Raw genomic sequence first — 20434 nt, forward strand, 5'->3', positions numbered from 1 at the left:
AATTAATGGGGTAGAATTTTAATATTTTAAGAAATTATACAATTACCCATCTCAAATAATAAATTACAAAATAACCCAACTATAGTTAAGTAATGACCAATTAAAATGTGACACATCATGAAGGGTAACTTACATGTTATTTTAGAGGGGGTTGGGTAGAATTCACCTTAAATTTATCTCGCTTGAGTAGTAAGAGCAAGAAAGCATAGTACCAATATAATTATTAAGAAAAGAATATTAATCGCACTTTTGGTACGTTATTAGAATCTTAACATACATTCACATGCAAATATATGCAAAACTTTCACTAAAATTTTCATACATTTAATCATTATTCATATATTTTATTATCATTGATAGTATAGAAAGGAAATTCGATGCACAAGTATCCTATGTTAATACAAAATTTAAGAAAGAGCCACACTTAAAAAATATAATGTATACAATTTAATTTGATAATTATATCTATATTATCGGTGATTAGCTCTTTTTATAACTTGAATTCGTAACTTTCAATAGAAAATTATAAAATTTAAGATAAAAAAGTTTTATTCAATATCTAATTTCATGCATAAAATGAAAAGATAATTTTCTCGTTGTTACATATATATTTTTTTATATAATTTATTTTTTTAAATATTATTTTTATTAATCATGCATACTTCTTTATATAAAATATATTTTTGAATAAGATGAAAATAAAATATCCAAAAAAATACACACAAATTTCTCTAATTTTTTATGAAATATAGTCTTTAATATGGTTACTAACAAAACCTTAGTTTCTTCAATTACAGTGGTTTAAATTAATTATAACATAATAAACAAAGTAGTCTACTCTACTCTCTATATAGGTCTAGCTTTTTATTATTTATTATTTATTAATTGGTGTCTTGCCTTTTGTCATTTCATTTCCTTCCTTTTGACTCAAAAAATGAGTCGGATACACGAATATTTCCCACATGTTGAATGCATCAAAATAAAGTCACTACTATGCATTATATATGTGCTTTATTTATTCCCTTTTTTTTTTTTGCTGCATGCTCCTTTACTCATTGGCTAAGCAAAACTTTCATAGTCAAAAGAGAAGCTGATGGAAAGTTGGAAGAATACATAAAGAAGACGAAATGACTGAAAAAACATTAAAGAAAAAAATAGAGGAAATTAAAGTATATATATATATTTTAAAAAATTGAATATATATGGAACAGTTTTGGTTGCTTATATGTGAGCCAATAATCTTACTTAAATGTACTTTGCATATTCTAAAAGTGATCGGTTGCTCAAAAGTGTCGACACATGATGATCAAGACACTTCCCATGAAACTCTTATCATTGCAACTTGTAATTTTTACCAATGATAATCAACATTCTGCTGTTCTAATTTTTATATGAAAATTCATGCCTCTATAATTAATTTTTGGATTTTGTTACAAAAGATGTTAAATAAGATTTCTCAAAAAGTAGATTATTCAGATTTCAATATTGTATCAAGGCTTTAATTTCTCCACTCCCACACATTCAAAATTATTTATATTGGTCGATAATTAATTAGGTTTAATTACTCTACTGATCTCTATAGTTTTGCAAAATTTTTAGTTAAGTTCCTATACTTTTTTTTCTTTTAATTGAGTCATTGCACCAAATTTTTTTTAATTGGGTCCCTACACTTTTTTTTTTCTTTATCTAGGTCCCTGTAGTAATTTATTTTTTTAGTTGGATCCCTATAAAATTAAGCCAATTACTACTAAGAGGACTTAATTGAAAAAAAAAATTGGTACAGGGATCCAATTAAAAAGAAAAAAAGTATAGGAATCTAATTGAAAATTTCACAAAACTATAGGAACCAATTAATTATGAAAAAAGTTTGACGGTGAGTAAAATTTATTATTTTTTATTAATATTTTTAATTATTAGTTTATATTAATAAATATTGTTGATCAAAAATAATAAAATATGTTGATTTTTTAATATTTATCTTTTATTAATTTTTACTGGCTACTTTTCATGTTTATTCTTAAAAGTTGCGCTTCTAATTTTATTTCAAGAAAAATATTAATGTTAGCCTCCAAGCACACACAATTTTCATTTTCTTAGTACTAAATGAACCTTTTTAAGAAATATTTCATCCAAATATACTATTTTCAAAATTTTGACACACTATTATTTGACACCAACATTAATTATTATTTAAAATTTAAATTTTAAATATCACATGTTTAGCCCATGAATAATTGAAGTTAAAATTGACTAATTGGGATCTCTTAAAGAATGGGTTAGGTTAAACATGGATTTCTTTCTTCATTCTCTTTTTATTTTTCTTGTTTTTAAATGATTTGTAATATTATTTTATTTATTAGTCACTTAGTCAATAAAATATCATTAATCAAAGAAATAATAATGTTTTGTCAAAAGCAAAAGTGCAAAACTTCTAAAATTTTAAAAACATCATAATTTTCTATAAATTACATATTAGCCAAACGTCCATTATTAAATTCTTCTTCCATAAAAAAAGTTGTCTTATAAGTTATTCATATTTCAAAAATATAATCTCTATAATACTTAAAAAGTTTGAAATATCATTTATTTCTTAAACAATGTTTAAAGTAAATAAAATTCCCTCAATTCTAATACGATATTAAAATCTATATATACTCTATATTTAATCTCAGGCTCAATTTTTTTGATATTGTAATAAAATATGTGATATATTTTGTTTTTTTTTTTTTTGTACAAGTGAGTTTTACACTACTATGAGATAATATTCATTTTTCAAAAAATAATTGACGTTTTGTATGTGTCTAATATTTTTTAATATTTTAAAAAGAAAATGGTGTCGACGTTTTGATTAATTTTTTAATTTTAAATTTTGTAACACATCTTAATTTTATACACGATAGTGTTTGGAAGAGAGACAGAAATTGAGAGATTGAAATTGAGATACACATCTAAAATAAGTTTTAGTATTGTGTTTGGTACAAAACGAGAGATAAAAACTGAAATAAGAATAAATGTCTAATTTAATTTACACCAAAAATAAAATTTAAATTAATTAATTAAAAATAAGAATATTTTAAGTATAAAATATTATTAAAATTTCAATTTCTGATCCCAAAAATTTCAGTCATTTATATATTCACTTTTTAAAAGTACTAAAATATTAAAATTTTAAAAATGGAGACTAAAATTTTAATACTATTTTTTAGACTAACAAATATGAAAATGAATCTTAATCTCTTAATTGAATCCCGTTAGGGATCCAATAAAGTATTTGTACAATGAGTTATGAGTTAAAAAATGAACATCACCCATACTATCCAGAATAACCATCCGAATACTAGGAATAATAAATATCTCATGTCATGAAACCACTCATCCCAAAAATTTAAGTTAATTTTGGAGTTCACCAATAATCGACCTTTCAGATCTAGAACTCTCGGACCATGTCATGAAAATCACTCATCCCAAAAATTTAAGTTAATAAAAAAAAATAACACTAATAGTTATATCTCTAATACTAAATTAAACATTCTTAAACCTCTATTGTATACATTATACGGATATTCTATTAACTTTCTAAACTTCCTCCTCTTAATTAATCTTTTCTTCAATACTTCAAATTAAATGCTATCTATGACTCTGGAGGTTGCAGAGTTGCAGCCAATGAAGAGTGACTTGGATTAATTTTGACCAAAAAAGATTGAAAGAATAAAGGAGGCCCCCCTCCCCTCCTTCAGCCTCCGTAGCCGCCTCTTCCATTCTCTCTCTCTCTTTTGTTTTCTTTTGCCTGGCGCGCACTGCCATGCACACATTCACTTTTTCTACCACTTTTCTTTTCTTTCTCCCCTTAAAAACTATAATTTTCATATATTATCACTCAATATTTTATTATTTTATAAATAAAAGTATATATTATAATAAAAATTTACGTATAATTATTTTATATAAATATAATAATAAAAATTTATTAGATAATAATTTATTAAATTATCAACTTTATATAAAGATATTATATATAAATTTTTACGATATATTATATATGTATATAATATACACTAATGACTAATCTCATATATATATATATATAAACATAACATTAATTGATGATATCTTCAATCATACATGTAGAATTTTTTTTTTTACCAAAAATATGAGATTCGAATCCGTAATCTCTTAATTGAGTATGGGGAGAAAGATAGGAAATTCGAACCCGCAACCTCTTAATTGAGTATGGGGAGTCTATGCCATTTGAGCTATTACTCATTGGCCATACATGTAGAATTTACATTTAGATTAAGTGTATATATAAATAGATAAATTAATATTATATTACTTTTTTACTAGTTTATAAATATAGAAATATATATGTTTAGGTTAAGTAATTTTCAGAATATTTTGACATTTTTACCTTCTTTCTAATAGACACCTATCATTTAATTTATTTAATTAAGATGAATCAATAATTTTTTTGTTCTACTTTTATCTAAAGAAGAACTAATTAATAACATGATGGTGTGTATGTATATATATTGTTTAAGGGTTAATGCATGGTTAATTTAGTTCTAGAAAGAATATGTGAGGCAATTTGATTCTCGATTAAATATTTTAAATTAGTTCTCAAAAATTATAATTATAATTGCTTATTTTGCCAGTTAGATAATGATAATAATGACATGCATGTGATTAAAATTATTTTGTAATAGTTATTATTTAACTAATAAAATAATTAATTTAATTCAATATTCTATCTTTTATCAATTAATTTAAAATGTTTAATATTTCAAAAATTAAATTGACAAACCATAATTTCTGTTACAAATACGCACCTCCAAAAAATATAATAATACGAAAAGTTTAAAAAAATAAAAGTTTTTAACTAAAAATTATTAAAATTTACTATTTTAAATTTTATTTAATATATCTTATAATAAATAAATATTAAATAAAATAAATTTAAATTATTTTTTCTATCTTCTTAATATTATGAATAATAATATGGTGAAAACTCAGGTGAAGTCGACTTCACGTGAAGTTGATACCTGAGAGTCGTTGGATGAAAATTTAGTCAAATCAGTCAAATCATCTAACGACTCTCAGGTATCAACTTTACGTGAACTCGACTTCACCTGAGTTTCCACCTAATAATATAGGGTTGTATATATATATACACAAACACAAAACATGCATGTGGAAAGACACTTTTCCGGGCTTGTCCATGTGCTTATAAAAGCAATGACCGAAAGTAATTTTCTAAACTTTGGAACTTTCAGCCAAGCCTGCATATTTAAATGATTCCTTTAATTGACTATGTGAATTATATGGACCGTCCTTCAATTCATTCAAAATTAAAAATACATGCATATGGACCATTCTAATTCGTACACTCACTTGCCACATATAAAACTTGTAGTAATTTTTTATTTATTTGTTCGAAACATTGATATATATGTTAGTGCGTGCCAAATTTTGTATCATAGAATAGGCAATAGCTTTCATTATTGCATGTACATGAATGTGAGTTTTATATGAAAAAGAAAATCAAAGAAGGGAGCTATATATATTGTTTTCTATCTAGAATGTCTAGATAGTGACAATTATTAATTAGTTGAATAATCTTAATATGACTTTTCTTAAAATCGTTATAATAATTAAGAGCCGATTTGATTGATTAGAGAAATTTATAGAGTTAACATTATTATATTAAATTTAAATTTTTTATTTGAATCAAATTGGAATACATAAAGTTAAGTATTTCTTAATCAATATCAAATAATTTTTTAAAAATTTTTCATCCTAAATTTTAGATTTTAAATTCTAACTGTAATTTTAAATCCTTCAAAAAATTTTACAAATAATTTTTAATAAAAAATTAATATTAATTAAAATTATATATATATAAAATTCCTTAAAATTTTTCCTTTAGCTTGTCTCATCACGTAACAATAATGGAGAAAAATTAGTTACTACAACAAAAAATTTATAATTATCTTTACATAAAAATATTTTTATTTTATTATTAAATAATAAATTATAAAGTATAATTTTATATATTTAATATTATTTTTATTTAAAATATAACTAAATAAACAAATTATACATTTATCACATATTTTTATAAAAAAAATATTTTTAATATCTTTATTTAAATATACCTACAAAAAAGTCTATATATACAACAAACTTGAAGGGAAAAAAAGGTAATTAATTACAATACTTTAGGAACGTGCGAAAAGAAAAATGTTCCATGGCTCCATGCATTAAATTTACATTCTCTGAATAGTCAATAATAGTACTTACTATACAGTAAATGGAATCCGCAGGCTTTGATTTGTCTTGGCTACTGTCAGGATAAATAATGGTACCTGCAATAATACTGAACTTAGATTCTTCAATTACAAATTATTTTTTACACTCAGATAACATATTCAAATTTTGTTTTTTATATTGGAATAGTAATGATATTTTTTTAAAATGTGGGTTGACGGAGTGTTATTTTTAAATGTGGAACTATCTAATTAGATAAATAAAAATCTTACCCGGATACGTTAAATGAGCATTTTTTAAGTTGGACAGAGTTATCTACCAGAAAAGAGGAATGTAAGAGGTGGATAGTGTGTTTTTGTGCTATAATTTGGAACATATGGCTGGAACGAAACAGAATAATTTTTCAGAATAAAGGTAGAAGGATTGAGGAGATAATCAACATGTGCTTTATGGATTATAGGGAGTGGTTTGGTGCATATCCCTTTTATTGTTGATGGCTATGCCGGAGATGACAATGGGTTATTATTCTTTTTAGTTAGGTTGTTTTCCTTTGTTCGTTTGTTTTGTTATTCTTATCAGACGACTCTACGCTCCACTTGTAGTGTTGAGCTTCTCTTTAAAAAAAAATCGGACCGTTTAATTTGTGAGAAGTACAGAAATCGGACTGTCTGATTTGTGATAATACAGAAATTAGACTGAGGGATTTATGAAATCGGACTGAGAGATTTGTGAGAGAACAGAAATCGGATCGAAGGATTTCTGTTAAAAAAAGAATAAAAATTTAAAGTATAGAAATCGGATCCTTTAATTTATGTATCTTCTACACTTTTAAAAAATACCAAAAATTACAATATTAAAATATATCACCACTTTTACTTCTATATAAAAAAAAGAATCTAACATATTTACACAGATACATGTGTATTTATTTAATTTTGGGTATCCCTTGTTGGTATTTATTGAGTTTAAAAATATTATTTGTATATTAAAATCAGTTATTAAAATTAATTATTATATTAATATATATTTTATATTAATAATTTTGATGATAAATTTCAATGTATGTATAGCAGAATTAATTTAGTTAATATGTCATTTTCACCTTATATACGGAAACATTACGTACGTATAATTAGTTTTATTGCTTTATTTATTTATTATTTGTTTTGGCAATAAAAGTGAACTGTTATTTGGCATCACTAAATTGAATATTCTTAGGCTGACATTTTGCAATTTGCACTAATAATATATTTTAGGTCTAATTTTTGTGCTGTAACATTTTTCTTGCTGGCACATACCATATATCTAATCAGATACACGTAAGCATGGTGGCAGTATTAGCAAAAAAAAATATTTAATAATAAAAAATAATTAATAAAAAATCAAAATTTATTTTATTTAATATTTATTAATTATAATTTTAATTATTTTTTTATTTTTCTAACATTATGATAGCCAAAAAAAAAAGTGACTTTCATTAAAGCATAATCATAAGATACAGCTGCTAATTAATATGTATTTATCTACATATGGCATGCATATATCTTAATATGTTTATTAATAATAATTAACTATACATATATGGTAATAATAAATAAAATAAATTTAGACTATTTGAATTATTTTTTTATTATCTACTAAACATTATTAATACATATATCTCTTTATATATAAAGATATTTTTTATGCAAGAAATAGTTTTATATATTATTATTCAAAAAGGGAAATAATAAGCTAAGGTTGCTTAATGCAATTGGTAAAGTGTTATGATCTTTAGCTCTGACGTAAAAGCAAGAATAAATAAATAAGTAAATAAATAAAAGAATGAAAGAAAGAGATCTTATAAATCCTAAACTTTGTAGGGAAGAATCAACATATATATGTATATTATCCAAAGAAAGTCTTTTAATTTAGTGGTGACCAAAATTCTAATAATTTATATATAAAAGTGTTTATATTCTGGTCTAAATTATAAAATCAGGCTTAATAAAAATAAAAAGTCGATTTTAAAAAATAGCTTTTATCGAATATCTGATTTCTTTAAAAAGTTGGACATGACGAAAGGGATCGACTTGTACTTATTTAAATAAATATAGATCCTAACTAACTCTTAAGATAAAGAGAATGGTTAGCATCAGTAGAACTATTCTAACAAAGGTGATTAACAACTCTCTATTCTAAATATACTGATATTCCTCAGGTATACTCACGTTTTAATTTACTAAAATTCTATCTAAATCCTTTACTAACTTAAGCATCTAAATTTTTTGTAGGTACCAACCCCACCTCCTCACGAAAAATTCAGACGGCGATATCTTGACACAAAACAAGTTGGATGCTGCCTAAAAAGAAAATCTAAATATCACGTTCAAACCCAAATCAACGTTTTAGCTAACTCTCAAAACAAAAAGTAAAGTGAAATTACTTGAAGCTCGATCACATCTATATATCTCTCGATTGATGAAAGTAGGGTGTTCATGGGTCGAGTGAAATCGTGTTTGATGTGACTGAGACCCGACCCGAAATATATATCGGGCCTATTTGTTAGACCCGAACTCGACTCTAAACCCGATGAAACCTACACACTTTTGGACTACGATTATACCGGGTAAAAATTGGGTGAAAACCGGACTGTTAACATTATCTTCTTGTAAGCTAGCATGTGAAAATATCCAAATTTTTAAGACTCCAACCATTATTTGACATAGTAAAATTCACTTAAAAAAAATATAATAAGAACCAACCCTTCCCTAAAATTAAAGCATAACCACAATCAATACTAATATTGTCTAATAATACCAAATATTTAAATAAATACAAATAACACAATATTATGCATTAGTCTAAAGTCTTATGCATGTTAAACATAAAACATTGACTTATAGTCTTATAATGACTAATAACATAAAATATTAAGATTTACAATACTTAAATTTCACATAAGAATAGCCATTATTCATTACTAATAACACAAAATATTAATTGTGTATGATGACCGGACCACCAGACCAATTTCGGATAACTCGAGATATGATCCAGACCTAACCCAAAATAATAACTGAATCTATTTTTAAGACCCTTATTCAACCTTAGACTTAGTGAAATTATATCAAATTAGTCCCTAAAAAAATTTGAAGCCAAACCGAGTCTTCGAACTGGCCGGGTCATGAACACCCTTAAATGAAAGATATATAATCTTCCAAAATAGCATAAAGTATAAACATAGAGTGCTGATTTAATTACATGTACAAACATGCTTTTAAACTCGTTATATATTATAGATAATATAATTACATATGATGATATGAATTGCTTATAAATAATCTACAACACATTAATATTTTGTTAAAATGTTAATAAATTAACTGGAGCTAGATTGACTCTAAACATAATAAAGTTCTATTAGAGATTTAAATTCATATTTAGATGGTGCTGTAGCTTCATAACAATTTATTCAAATTTGAATAAAGTGTTTAAGTAATTGAATTTATTTTGATTTTGAATGTTACAATGTATTATTGAGTCTTAGGCCCAATGATTAATAGAAGATTCCTTTATGATCTAGCATTTAATAATTAATATTCATTCACCACAAATAGAAAAAGATGTATATTTTAATCTAATTCTCTTGAAGACTGTATAGTATGTTTTCGAATATCAACATTCATACAAATGAATACATTTTCAACAGGTATGCATTGTTATTTGTCTATATTCTTATAGTACTAGTATTCAATAAAATCTAATATCAATATTCAATTTAATTCTATAAAAATGTAACATTAACTTTTACCTATTTTAACACTCATAAACTATTATTTATTAGAGATCAAATTGATAGGATATTTCTTTCTTTTGAGAACAAATTAAAATAGGTACAAAATCAGCATCTAACCTTTCCCAGTAGAATGCAATATGAATCAAATATAAAAAAACTTACTAGAATCATGCATGCCGCATTGAGAAAAATATGAAAAATTGGAATGTACCAAGATAGGGTTAATTTGTTAACAACTTTATGAAAACTGCAAGGATGGCGCTGTCATTTTCATGCCATTAGAGAAAAACAATAAGCCAAGCACCAACCATACCGTTTCTCATCCACTTTACATTACATTGATTTATTGAGGAATAAAAAATTACACACTCCACCAAAGAAAACAAAGGGCACAACAACAATGTATTATAAATAAAATGGTTTTCAGAAAAAGATTTAGTAGACATTAATAGGGGCTCAAGAACCGAACCGATTCAAAACCCGGTTTGCACGGACCTGATTGAGATATATAATTTAGGAAAATTTTTAAGTGTACCGCCAGTGTTTCAATTATTTTTAATCGTTGATCTTAATTATAAAAAATATATATAATATATATAATTAAGATCAACGATTAAAAATCATTGATACACCGATATGACGATACACTTGAAAATCTTTTTATAATTTATTAAATTCGAATTCATTATTTTTATTCGGCGTTATTTTTAGGTTAAATTTAAATTATGTTTTGAATCATTTGACCTGACTTTAAAATTGTCTTTTATAATAAAAATATATTTAAAATAATTTATTTTGATATAACGTGTTTTTTTTAGAATTGAATTTGAAACTACTTAAATTCGACCTGATTCATGAACAACCCCTACTATATATATATATATATATAATGCGAATAATACAAGACACTATATCCAACTATATCCAACTAAAAATCTTAAGATGTCGAGTTAATGATTCTTTTATTTTATAAACTTGTCATTTCTCTTTGTTTTTTAATCGATGTGGGCCTAATTTATTATACAAAAATGTTTGATAATAAAAAAATATTAACAAAAAACAATTAAAATTTACTTTATTTAACAATTAATAAAAATTAAATAAAAGTTCTGACTATTTTTTTGTCTTTTACGCTTGCAATCATAACATATATCCCATTTGTATTTTTAATATTTCAAAATATTTGGCTCGTTTGTATTTTCATATGAAACTAATTCTATTTCTTCATATAATTTAAATTTTTTTTATTACTAGTTACCAATTTTTTTTGTTTTCTTAATATGTATATTTTCTTGTTTTGGCACATATATTAAGAAAAGAATGAAGTAATTAGATATCATACCACTACCAACTCACGAGTCACAAGCATGTGTATAAATTAATCCACAAAACATGCCTTTTGAAAAAGGTTTCCAAATAAGCAAATAATATTAAAAAAAAAAAAGTTAACAAAACAATGGAGAGTGTGTGTGAGAGAGAGAAGCCTGATTTGGTGCCACCACTCACCTCACCACTATGTTAAAAAAGAAGCATAATAAACAACAATAAAGTAAAAATAATTAAAAAAAAAACTTTTTTCTTATTTCCTTTCTTCATTTTTTTGTTCATGGAAAGCATTTTACGTCCATTAGTTATGGCATGCTATATATAGAACACTGAGGGAAGGAAAGAGACACAGAAAGAGCGAAAAAGAAAGAGAAAGAGAAGAATCATTGCCTTGTAAAAATTCTCTCTTCTGAGACCAACTTTGTCTTAGGAGGAACACATAGGTTGTTCTTTGTTGAGTTCAAACTTCAAACACTTCAACCTCCATTTTCAATCCTCTCTGCTCTGTTTCTGAATCAACAACACCTGAAGCACTCTTTCTATGAACCTTGGTGCTTCTGCTGCTTCACATTTTGTTCTTTTCCTGAATACCCTTTGGTGAAAAGTTTCATTTTTTGTGGTAAAGGAGAAAGCTTTTTGGTGTTTGGTGGTGATGGAGCAGAAGCATGTTCTGTTGTCAGCATTGAGTGTTGGTGTTGGGTTGGGAGTGGGTCTTGGGTTGAGTACAGGGCAAGCTGTTCAGAAATGGGTTGGTGGAAGCAAGCTTGATTCTGATGAGATTTCTGGGGACCTCATTGTTCTTGAGCTCAAGAAGCTTCTGCTTGATGGCAGAGACAGCAGAATCACATTTGATGACTTCCCTTATTACTTAAGGTGATTGGTTTCAGATTCCTATTCATTTATTATAATAATAATATAATGATATTGGTTTAAGTGAAAAAGTTTTATGCTTTGGATATCTATCTTTTTGGGGGGTGTGTATGAGTTGAATTTTTATTAGTATAATAAGCCTTGGTCGTCAAACATGTTTTGGACATGGATCTGTGCCTAGTTGACTTTCTATGTTTTGTTGGAATCTTCTCTGAATCTTCATGTATGTGGATTCAATGATGTGTTCTTGTCTTCTCCTTATATCTATGGTATTTTCTCAGATTTTGTTGTTGTTGTTGTTGAGTTCACTTGTGCTTCTTTGTCAATCCCAAAATTTCTATGGTTATATATTGGTTTAGTTCTTTTGGCTTTTTAGGAGTGAATTGAGAGAGCATCTTTTGGATCAAGAACTGCAAAGCTACAAGAGAAGAGTGATGAAATGATAGCTTATTTGGATCTCCAATACTATTTATGTAGTTTTGTTATAGATCATGTTAGTTCTCTGATAATCTTTCCTTGATGAGAAGGTTGCCAATTGCATAAGATTCTCACCATTGTTGGGTTTTGGACACTGGTAGATGTATTAATAGCTTAGAAGTTAGGTGAAGATAATTACAACCTCACAAGATGTACAAAATAATAAGTCAATCTTATGTATTCCATACTCAATTGAAGTCTTCATCATTTATTTTAGTATATGCTCTTGTGTTCTTATGTGATCTAATTAATAGGTCAGTTAGATCTTATGTAACTTCAGTTCAGCAATTTTAATATATAATAATATGAGACTGATTCTTCAAGATTGAAATATTAACAATAAAAAGGTCAATTGAACTTGAACTAGAACTAGAGCTTCTTGCTTCTTTTTCTTTTCAATTTATATTTCAATAATTGGAATCTAGTTAAACTCAATCATCATGTTCCAATTAGTTATCAAGTTACAAACATACTTTGAAACAGTATTGTTTCCTGAAATATGGTTTAATCATCTACTGTTTGGTCTAACTGTGCAACAATTTTATATTCGTAACTATTTTTTGATTCATGGATAAGTTATGATGAATAAATAACACTCATGTTTCCATATAATGTTGATAATGGCAGCGAAAAAACTCGAGTGTTGTTGACAAGTGCTGCACATGTTCATTTGAAGCATCTTGATTTTTCCAAGCACACCAGGAACCTTTCTCCAGCAAGCAGAGCTATTTTGCTATCTGGTCCTGGAGGTATATAAAATGCAAATAATTAATCTTGTCCTGAAAACAAATATGGCTTTTAGTTCTGTTTTACTAACTACATTTACATTGAATGTTTGAAGAACTATACCAGCAAATGCTTGCCAGGGCTTTGGCACATAGCTTCGAATCGAAGTTGCTGTTGCTAGATATTAATGACTTCTCAGTGAAGGTAATTATGCACTTTTTTCTTTTCTTAACTTTATTTTGCTTTGAATGGTGATATTCAAATACATAGTCATACCTGCCATGTTTTCCCATGTACAGATGCAGAGCAAATATGGATGTCCAAGAAAAGAACCTGTAAGTTTTATCATTCTTTAATTCAATTAAATGCAGATTCTTAGGTTACTTTCATGTTGATTCTCAGTAGGAAAATGTAACCATTTATTTGTTGTTTGAAGAAGTCCATATCAGAGATGACTTTCGAGCGAATGTCCGGTTTATTTGGTTCCCTTTCAATCCTCCCTTCAACTGCTGAAACTACAGGTACTAGAGAAAGCAAAGCTCAAATTTTCTACACAAAATTTACTAGAATTGCATTTATTGATATCCTTTTGTTATTGACCTTGTCCTAGATATTAATTGCTACTTTCATTTTATAACCATCTTTTGATCTTATAGGTACTTTACATCAACAAAGTGTCGATGCTGAAAGTTCGAAAAATGTTTCAAAACTTCGGAGGAATGGCTCTGCTGCATCTGATATAAGTAGTGCTGCTTCTCATTGTGGTGTAGCAAGTCCAGGTTATACTTCAAATTCAATCATACTCTTTTTTATGTGCTGAATTTCAATGTGTTGCAATATTATGCTTATTGTTTCAGATTTATTTTGCAGCTCCTTTAAAGCGTACAAGTAGCTTGTGTTTCAATGAAAAGCTATTTGTTCAGTCACTTTACAAGGTGATTTGATTTCTTTAAACTTATATTATCATCTCATATTTGATAACAACCACCTTTGGTATATAGATTTCAAAAACAAGTTCTAAGAACATTTTCTTTGTGTAGGTCTTGGTTTCTGTCTCAGAAACTGGTCCCATCATTTTATACATTAGGGACGTTGAGAGGCTTGTTCTACAATCACCAAGGTTATACAACTTGTTACATAAAATGATAAAGAAGCTTTCAGGATCTGTGATAGTACTTGCTTCACATTTAATAGATACAGAAGATGAATGCAAAGAAATTGATGAAAGACTCACTATGGTGTTCCCATACAACATTGACATAAATCCTCCTGAAGATGCAACTCATCTTTGCAACTGGAAATCTCAACTGGAAGAGGACATGAGAATGATTCAATTCCAAGATAACAAAAACCACATCACAGAAGTACTCGCAGCGAATGACATCGATTGTTATGACCTGTCATCAATATGCCATGCAGACACTATGGTACTCAGTACTTACATTGAAGAAATTGTGGTATCTGCAATATCTTACCATTTGATGAATACCAAGGATCCTGAATATCGAAATGGAAAGCTAGTTATATCAGCCAACAGGTATGTTCTGTTCTATGAAATCTTTAAGGCTTTTAAGAGACAGATTTTTAGTTAGATATCTTGCATGGTGCAGTTTGTCCCATGGATTGAGCCTGTTCCAAGAAGGCAAGAGTAGTGGGAATTTGAAGACTAATGATTCAAACAAGGTATCTCTAACACTATTTTATCTGTTACAGCATAGGAATATCAGAAAAGTGAGGAAAATATGATTAAGAATGCTTATTATCTATTCAATGTTCATCTATTCATATGTTTTCTTTAATGTTAGGAAAATGCTGATGGCATTGCCGGAGCCAATGTTCGGTGTGATGGCCAGGCACCTGAAAACAAAAATGAAACATCTATCCCTGTAACAAAGAAAGATGGCGAAAATACTGCTCCTGCAAAAGCAGTAAGATCATTTTTTTTTTCATCATAGTCTTGGCTTCCCAAGCTTTCAAGTTGATACTACTTGATATCAGAATTTGGTTATCTTAAAAGTAATTATATGCTTGCAGGAAGTTCCTGACAACGAGTTTGAAAAGCGCATTCGACCAGAAGTTATCCCTGCAAATGAGATAGGAGTTACTTTTGCAGATATTGGTTCATTGGATGAGATCAAAGAATCACTTCAAGAACTGGTCATGCTTCCTCTTAGAAGACCAGACCTCTTCAAAGGTGGACTTCTGAAGCCATGTAGAGGCATATTGCTTTTTGGACCTCCTGGGACTGGAAAGACAATGCTGGCAAAGGCAATTGCGAATGAAGCCGGAGCTAGTTTCATCAATGTATCAATGTCCACCATCACTTCAAAGTGGTTTGGAGAAGATGAAAAGAATGTTAGAGCTTTGTTCACACTGGCTGCAAAGGTTGCCCCTACTATCATCTTTGTTGATGAAGTTGACAGCATGCTTGGACAGCGCACCCGAGTTGGAGAGCATGAAGCCATGAGGAAGATCAAGAATGAGTTCATGACACATTGGGATGGACTATTAACTAGACCTGGTGAACAAATTCTGGTTCTTGCTGCAACTAACAGGCCATTTGATCTTGATGAAGCAATTATAAGACGATTCGAGCGCAGGTACATTTTTCACATTTCTAGACACTTTGCTTCCAATGGTTGAATCATCTAGTATCAATATCAGTTGACACTTGATCTTGAATCATCTATTAATGTTGTTCAGGATTATGGTTGGTCTTCCATCTGTTGAGAACAGAGAAATGATCCTGAAAACTCTCCTAGCTAAGGAAAAACACGAAAACTTAGACTTCAAAGAGCTTGCAGCCATGACAGAAGGATATACTGGAAGTGATCTTAAGGTTAATTTCTTATGGTTATTATGATTTACTACTTCTATCTGTGGTGACTTGATGCTGAGATTAATTTGTTTGAACAGAATTTGTGCATCACTGCGGCTTATCGACCTGTTAGGGAGTTATTACAGCAGGAGAGAAAGAAGGATATGGTAACATCTTTTATCTCATGCAGAAAATTGTTATGACTTATGAGCTGAAAGGGTAACTAATATCAATGCATATATATTGTATCAGGAAAAGAAGAAAAAAGAGACAGAAGGCCAAAGCTCTGAAGATGCATCAGAGAATAAAGAAGATCATCAAATTACTCTGAGGTCTTTAAACATGGAAGACATGAGACAGGCAAAGAGTCAGGTAAATGGCAAACCGATTAAACCATTGTAACTTGCTACTTAGAGTTTTGGAATCTGTCTTCTTTCATGGACATAAGTTTATGAATAATATCCGTTTCGATGCAGGTGGCTGCTAGTTTTGCATCCGAAGGAACGGTTATGAATGAGCTGAAACAATGGAATGAATTATATGGAGAAGGAGGTTCAAGGAAGAAGCAGCAACTCACTTACTTCCTTTAAAGTGTGTGCAAAAGCTGGTTTATTTTGTGGACTTTGTAAACATTGATCTTAAGGTGTATATACCTTAACAAGGGAGAGGAGTGCTTCAGAGAATTCAAAGTGTGCCCAAGTTTCCCACAGTTCATAGATCATAAGCTAAGATCACATTAGCTATAAGGGCAGATTATATATCCTCCAATTCCAAAGGATATGTAGAAATCATGATGCATCAAGGTTTTAGGGAAGGGGTTCTAAATTTATTGTTTGGATTGTTTACAAAACAAATCTAGGACTAGTTGAATTAGGGGGATTCTACTGTCATGAGTGGTTTGGAAGATGCAATGGATTTTTGGGAAGTAGGATTAATCTACATCAAACCCTCTTTTAGGTATGCATTGCATTGTATGATATCATATATGGACAGAATTTTCAGAGAGTAGAATTTATACTGCATTGCTTAGAAATTTGTTGAATGAATGATTTATGTCAATTTTTCTTGGATTCATAAAACTTTTCATCTTTTCTTTTAATGAAATATTTAGGTGAATGTTAACATGAACTAAGGAAAATGCTGAAAGAATGTTTATAATTTGAATTAGATTTATCTAAATTTTTTGAGTAAATACATCTTGATTTTTTATTTTGAAGACAAATAAATCTTTGATTAATTAAAAATAAAAAAAATTTCTTACTTTTAAAATATGAAATATTTAAATCTCTTTAAGAGATCGATTTATCTTTATATATTTTAAACTGAAAAATTTAAATTAAATATGTCGTATTTTAAAAAGTTTTTTTATTTTTAATCCGTCAAAAACTTAGGTTAAAAAATTTTGATATGGAAACAAAATGAGTGAAACAAAATGAGTGATATACTTTAAAAGGGTAATTTTTGGTGTTTTTTAAAATTATGGGAGTACACAAATCGGATCATGCGAGTTGTTTAATTTTAAAATTTTGCTTAAGAAATCACATGGTCCGACTTGTAGTTGGACAAATATCAATTTCGGAAGCTAGAAAACGCACCTTTGTTGTTGTCAATTTTTTTATTTTTTTATGAAATGGAATATCAAACACAATTCGGACCGTCCGTTTACTGATAAAGAACTCGCATGGTCCGAGTTCTGTTCCACTGATACCACATCGCTGTGAAGCACCTGTATTTCCCATATAGAGTCCAATACCATTTTTGTTTCCATCTTCTTATTAAAAAGTTAGAGTCGATTTGTCATTTTTATCTAATTTTTTTGAACATATCTTGAACCAAAGGATTGCCTCGGTGAGGAAAAACGGGGTCTCCATCCAATCTTCTATAACTGAAAGTCCGAAACCCTAGCCTAAGTCTGCCTTCTGTATAACAAACAAATAAATCCTTTCTTCTCTGTGTTCATATTGTTGATGATGGAGTCGGCGGAAACAGGAGAATGCCTGTGGATGGTGACAGACGCCTACATCTTTGGCATCCGCGTTGACAAGTTAGAAAAATTGGGGAAGAATGAGGATAGGGATTGGAAATCCCATCTTGAGAAGGCTCCCATTGATTTCCGTTTGAATCTTCCAGAGTCCAGCCCGTTGCCTCACTACTTTATCTTCGACTCGAAACTTTTCTTAGTCGGTAATGAAACCGATTCTGGCACCAAGATCTACCAAATCTCCTATGTCGGCGGCGACACGTTGGGCACATCTGAGGCAGTAGCGACGGGCGCAATCCCTCCGCTACCGATCGGCTTCTTCACTTTCCTTGCAAACATTAAAGATGACGTTTACTTGTTGGAGCATGGTCCGGAACCAGGGTTAGCAAGAAAGACGGGGTTATGGGTTTTAAGTCCCCGTCTCCGTCCCCCGAACTGGCATTCCATGCCTGCTCCTCCAACCGAAGTCGAGTCTCATAATGATTTGCCTCATGGTTTCGTGCTGAATGACAAGCTCCTCCTGCATCCTTGGACCAGGAGTTGCCTTTGTCTACTACCCCGAACCTAAAAAATGGATTAAACTGGAGCGCGCACTTTCTCTTCCTTATTATCATGTTTTCTTGGGTGTGTCGTCCCTTGGGGATGTAGACGATCGCAGTGTGGTGCTGACATGGAACCTGGAGGCTCTTTACCGACATGGTGTGAAATATCACATACACGCTTTGCTGGTGGATAATAAAGATTATTGCATTCTTCGCCATCAATGCCTTGATGAGTTGTATGAGGCTATCCAACCATCCTACTTTGATGATGGGTGCTCAGATCTCAACTTGGTTGACCTTGGCAACAGCAAAGTATGCGTTATCATCGGTGGTATCGCAGAAGGCATTCCATCCCTTTGCATTTTAGTAGTTGAATTAGGGTTTGTACAAGAGGAGGAGCAGCAAAGATTCTTATCTGTGCGTCTACTCGTGAATCGAGTCTTCGATATGAGGCCTTATTTCTTAGAGGACCGCGGTATTCAAGTGCTCTGCACCTCCTTTCTTTTCTCGCTCAGCAACGGAACGTCGGACATAGACAGGGATTCCGTGAAGGATCATATAGGTAAGAAGATTGATAGGGTGTAGTCTTTTTTTTTTTTTCTTTTTTTTTTTTTGTTATTTTGTGTGTTTATGTTGTCATGGTTGTTTGATTTATATTGCTAGGTGAGAAAGTTCCCACCCTGACTTCGGCATCTCTGGAGGCCTTTTCCGGGAAGAGGTCGTCCCGGAAGGACGACCCTTCGACAGAAGGTGATAAAGATAATGTGGTCAAGGTTGCTCAATCTAAGGAGATTAGTTTAAAGAGAACAAAGCTAGAGTCAGGTGTTGTAGGTCTTGATAAGTATCTGGAGGTTTCTCAATTGAAGGATAAGGCTAGAGAATTGGGTATGAAGGACATGACCGAGGCTTTGAAGGCGAAGGAAAAAGAGTCAGAGGAAATGGTAAAACAGATAACTACTTTGCAGTCTCAATTGAAGGGACGCGATGAGAAGATTGAGGCATTAACTCTAAAGGTGGGTGAGATGTTTCGGAAAGGGTTTGATCGTGCTATAAGTCAAATTAAGGCTCTTGCGCCGGAGGTTAACGTGGTTGATATGGATGTATCCAAGATTGTGGTAAATGGAGTATTAGTGGATGCTAACATCCCGGAGGAAGGTTGTGATGTCAAAGAGAATGAATGAATGATATCAAAGTGGGTGCCTCCCTGACTAGTAAAAAGGAAAAAATTCTTACATTAGATTCCCATTTAAATGCTGCTTCTGTTGAACTAGAACAATTAAAGAAAAAAAAGGAAGCTATCCTAAAAGAACTTGTTGAAATCGAACAGAATGAAAATCTCCTTCAAGGTCCTTTTCAAAGACTTAAACACAGGAAACAACTGCTTGACAAAGAAGTTCTTCTATCTTTGTCAAAAGAAAAAATTAATCTTGAAGCTTGAACCAAACAACTTCATGCTGTAGAGTTGAAACAATTACAAAAGCTCCAAACACTTGCGCAGGAGCGATCACAGCTGAAGGAACAACTGGACCAACTTTTGCAGCCTTATGAAAATTGAAGGCTTGGTATACCAAGTGATTATATCACTGAACATCTCCTTTCTTGTTATCACCCGTCTTTATATTTTCAGAACTGAGTATTTTGCACTATGAAAT

The 20434-nt window shown here is 29.7% G+C and overlaps 1 protein-coding gene and 1 pseudogene across 4 annotated transcripts; both read left to right on the forward strand.

The window, feature by feature from the left end:
• The first annotated feature begins 11671 nt into the window (after window positions 1-11671).
• Window positions 11672-17286, forward strand: LOC107644899 (uncharacterized). 3 transcript variants are annotated; one of them, XM_016348853.3, is made up of 15 exons: window positions 11672-12241; window positions 13343-13464; window positions 13557-13645; window positions 13741-13776; window positions 13881-13962; window positions 14098-14220; window positions 14312-14376; window positions 14482-14978; window positions 15052-15124; window positions 15247-15369; window positions 15476-16041; window positions 16145-16280; window positions 16358-16426; window positions 16512-16631; window positions 16736-17286. In XM_016348853.3, exons 1-15 carry the CDS (start codon window positions 12021-12023, stop codon window positions 16847-16849), a joined length of 2436 nt encoding a protein of 811 aa, XP_016204339.1. In that variant the 5' UTR covers window positions 11672-12020; the 3' UTR covers window positions 16850-17286. The 3 variants fall into 3 exon arrangements, with proteins under 3 accessions (XP_016204339.1, XP_016204338.1, XP_088343952.1); XM_016348852.3 differs by having other exon boundaries at window positions 11712-12241; window positions 13878-13962; XM_088487826.1 differs by lacking the exon at window positions 13741-13776 and having other exon boundaries at window positions 11714-12241; window positions 13557-13639; window positions 13847-13962.
• Window positions 17287-18086: 800 nt separating this feature from the next.
• On the forward strand, window positions 18087-20025 carry LOC107644900 (uncharacterized; annotated as a pseudogene). Its single transcript, XR_015883442.1, has 2 exons — window positions 18087-19344; window positions 19446-20025. The product of XR_015883442.1 is annotated as an uncharacterized LOC107644900 (transcript).
• The last annotated feature ends 409 nt before the right edge of the window (window positions 20026-20434 follow it).

This window comes from Arachis ipaensis, chromosome B5 (genome assembly GCF_059453495.1).
Source record: "Arachis ipaensis isolate K30076 ecotype BB chromosome B5, ASM5945349v1, whole genome shotgun sequence".
In the NCBI taxonomy this organism is placed as follows: domain Eukaryota; kingdom Viridiplantae; phylum Streptophyta; class Magnoliopsida; order Fabales; family Fabaceae; genus Arachis; species Arachis ipaensis.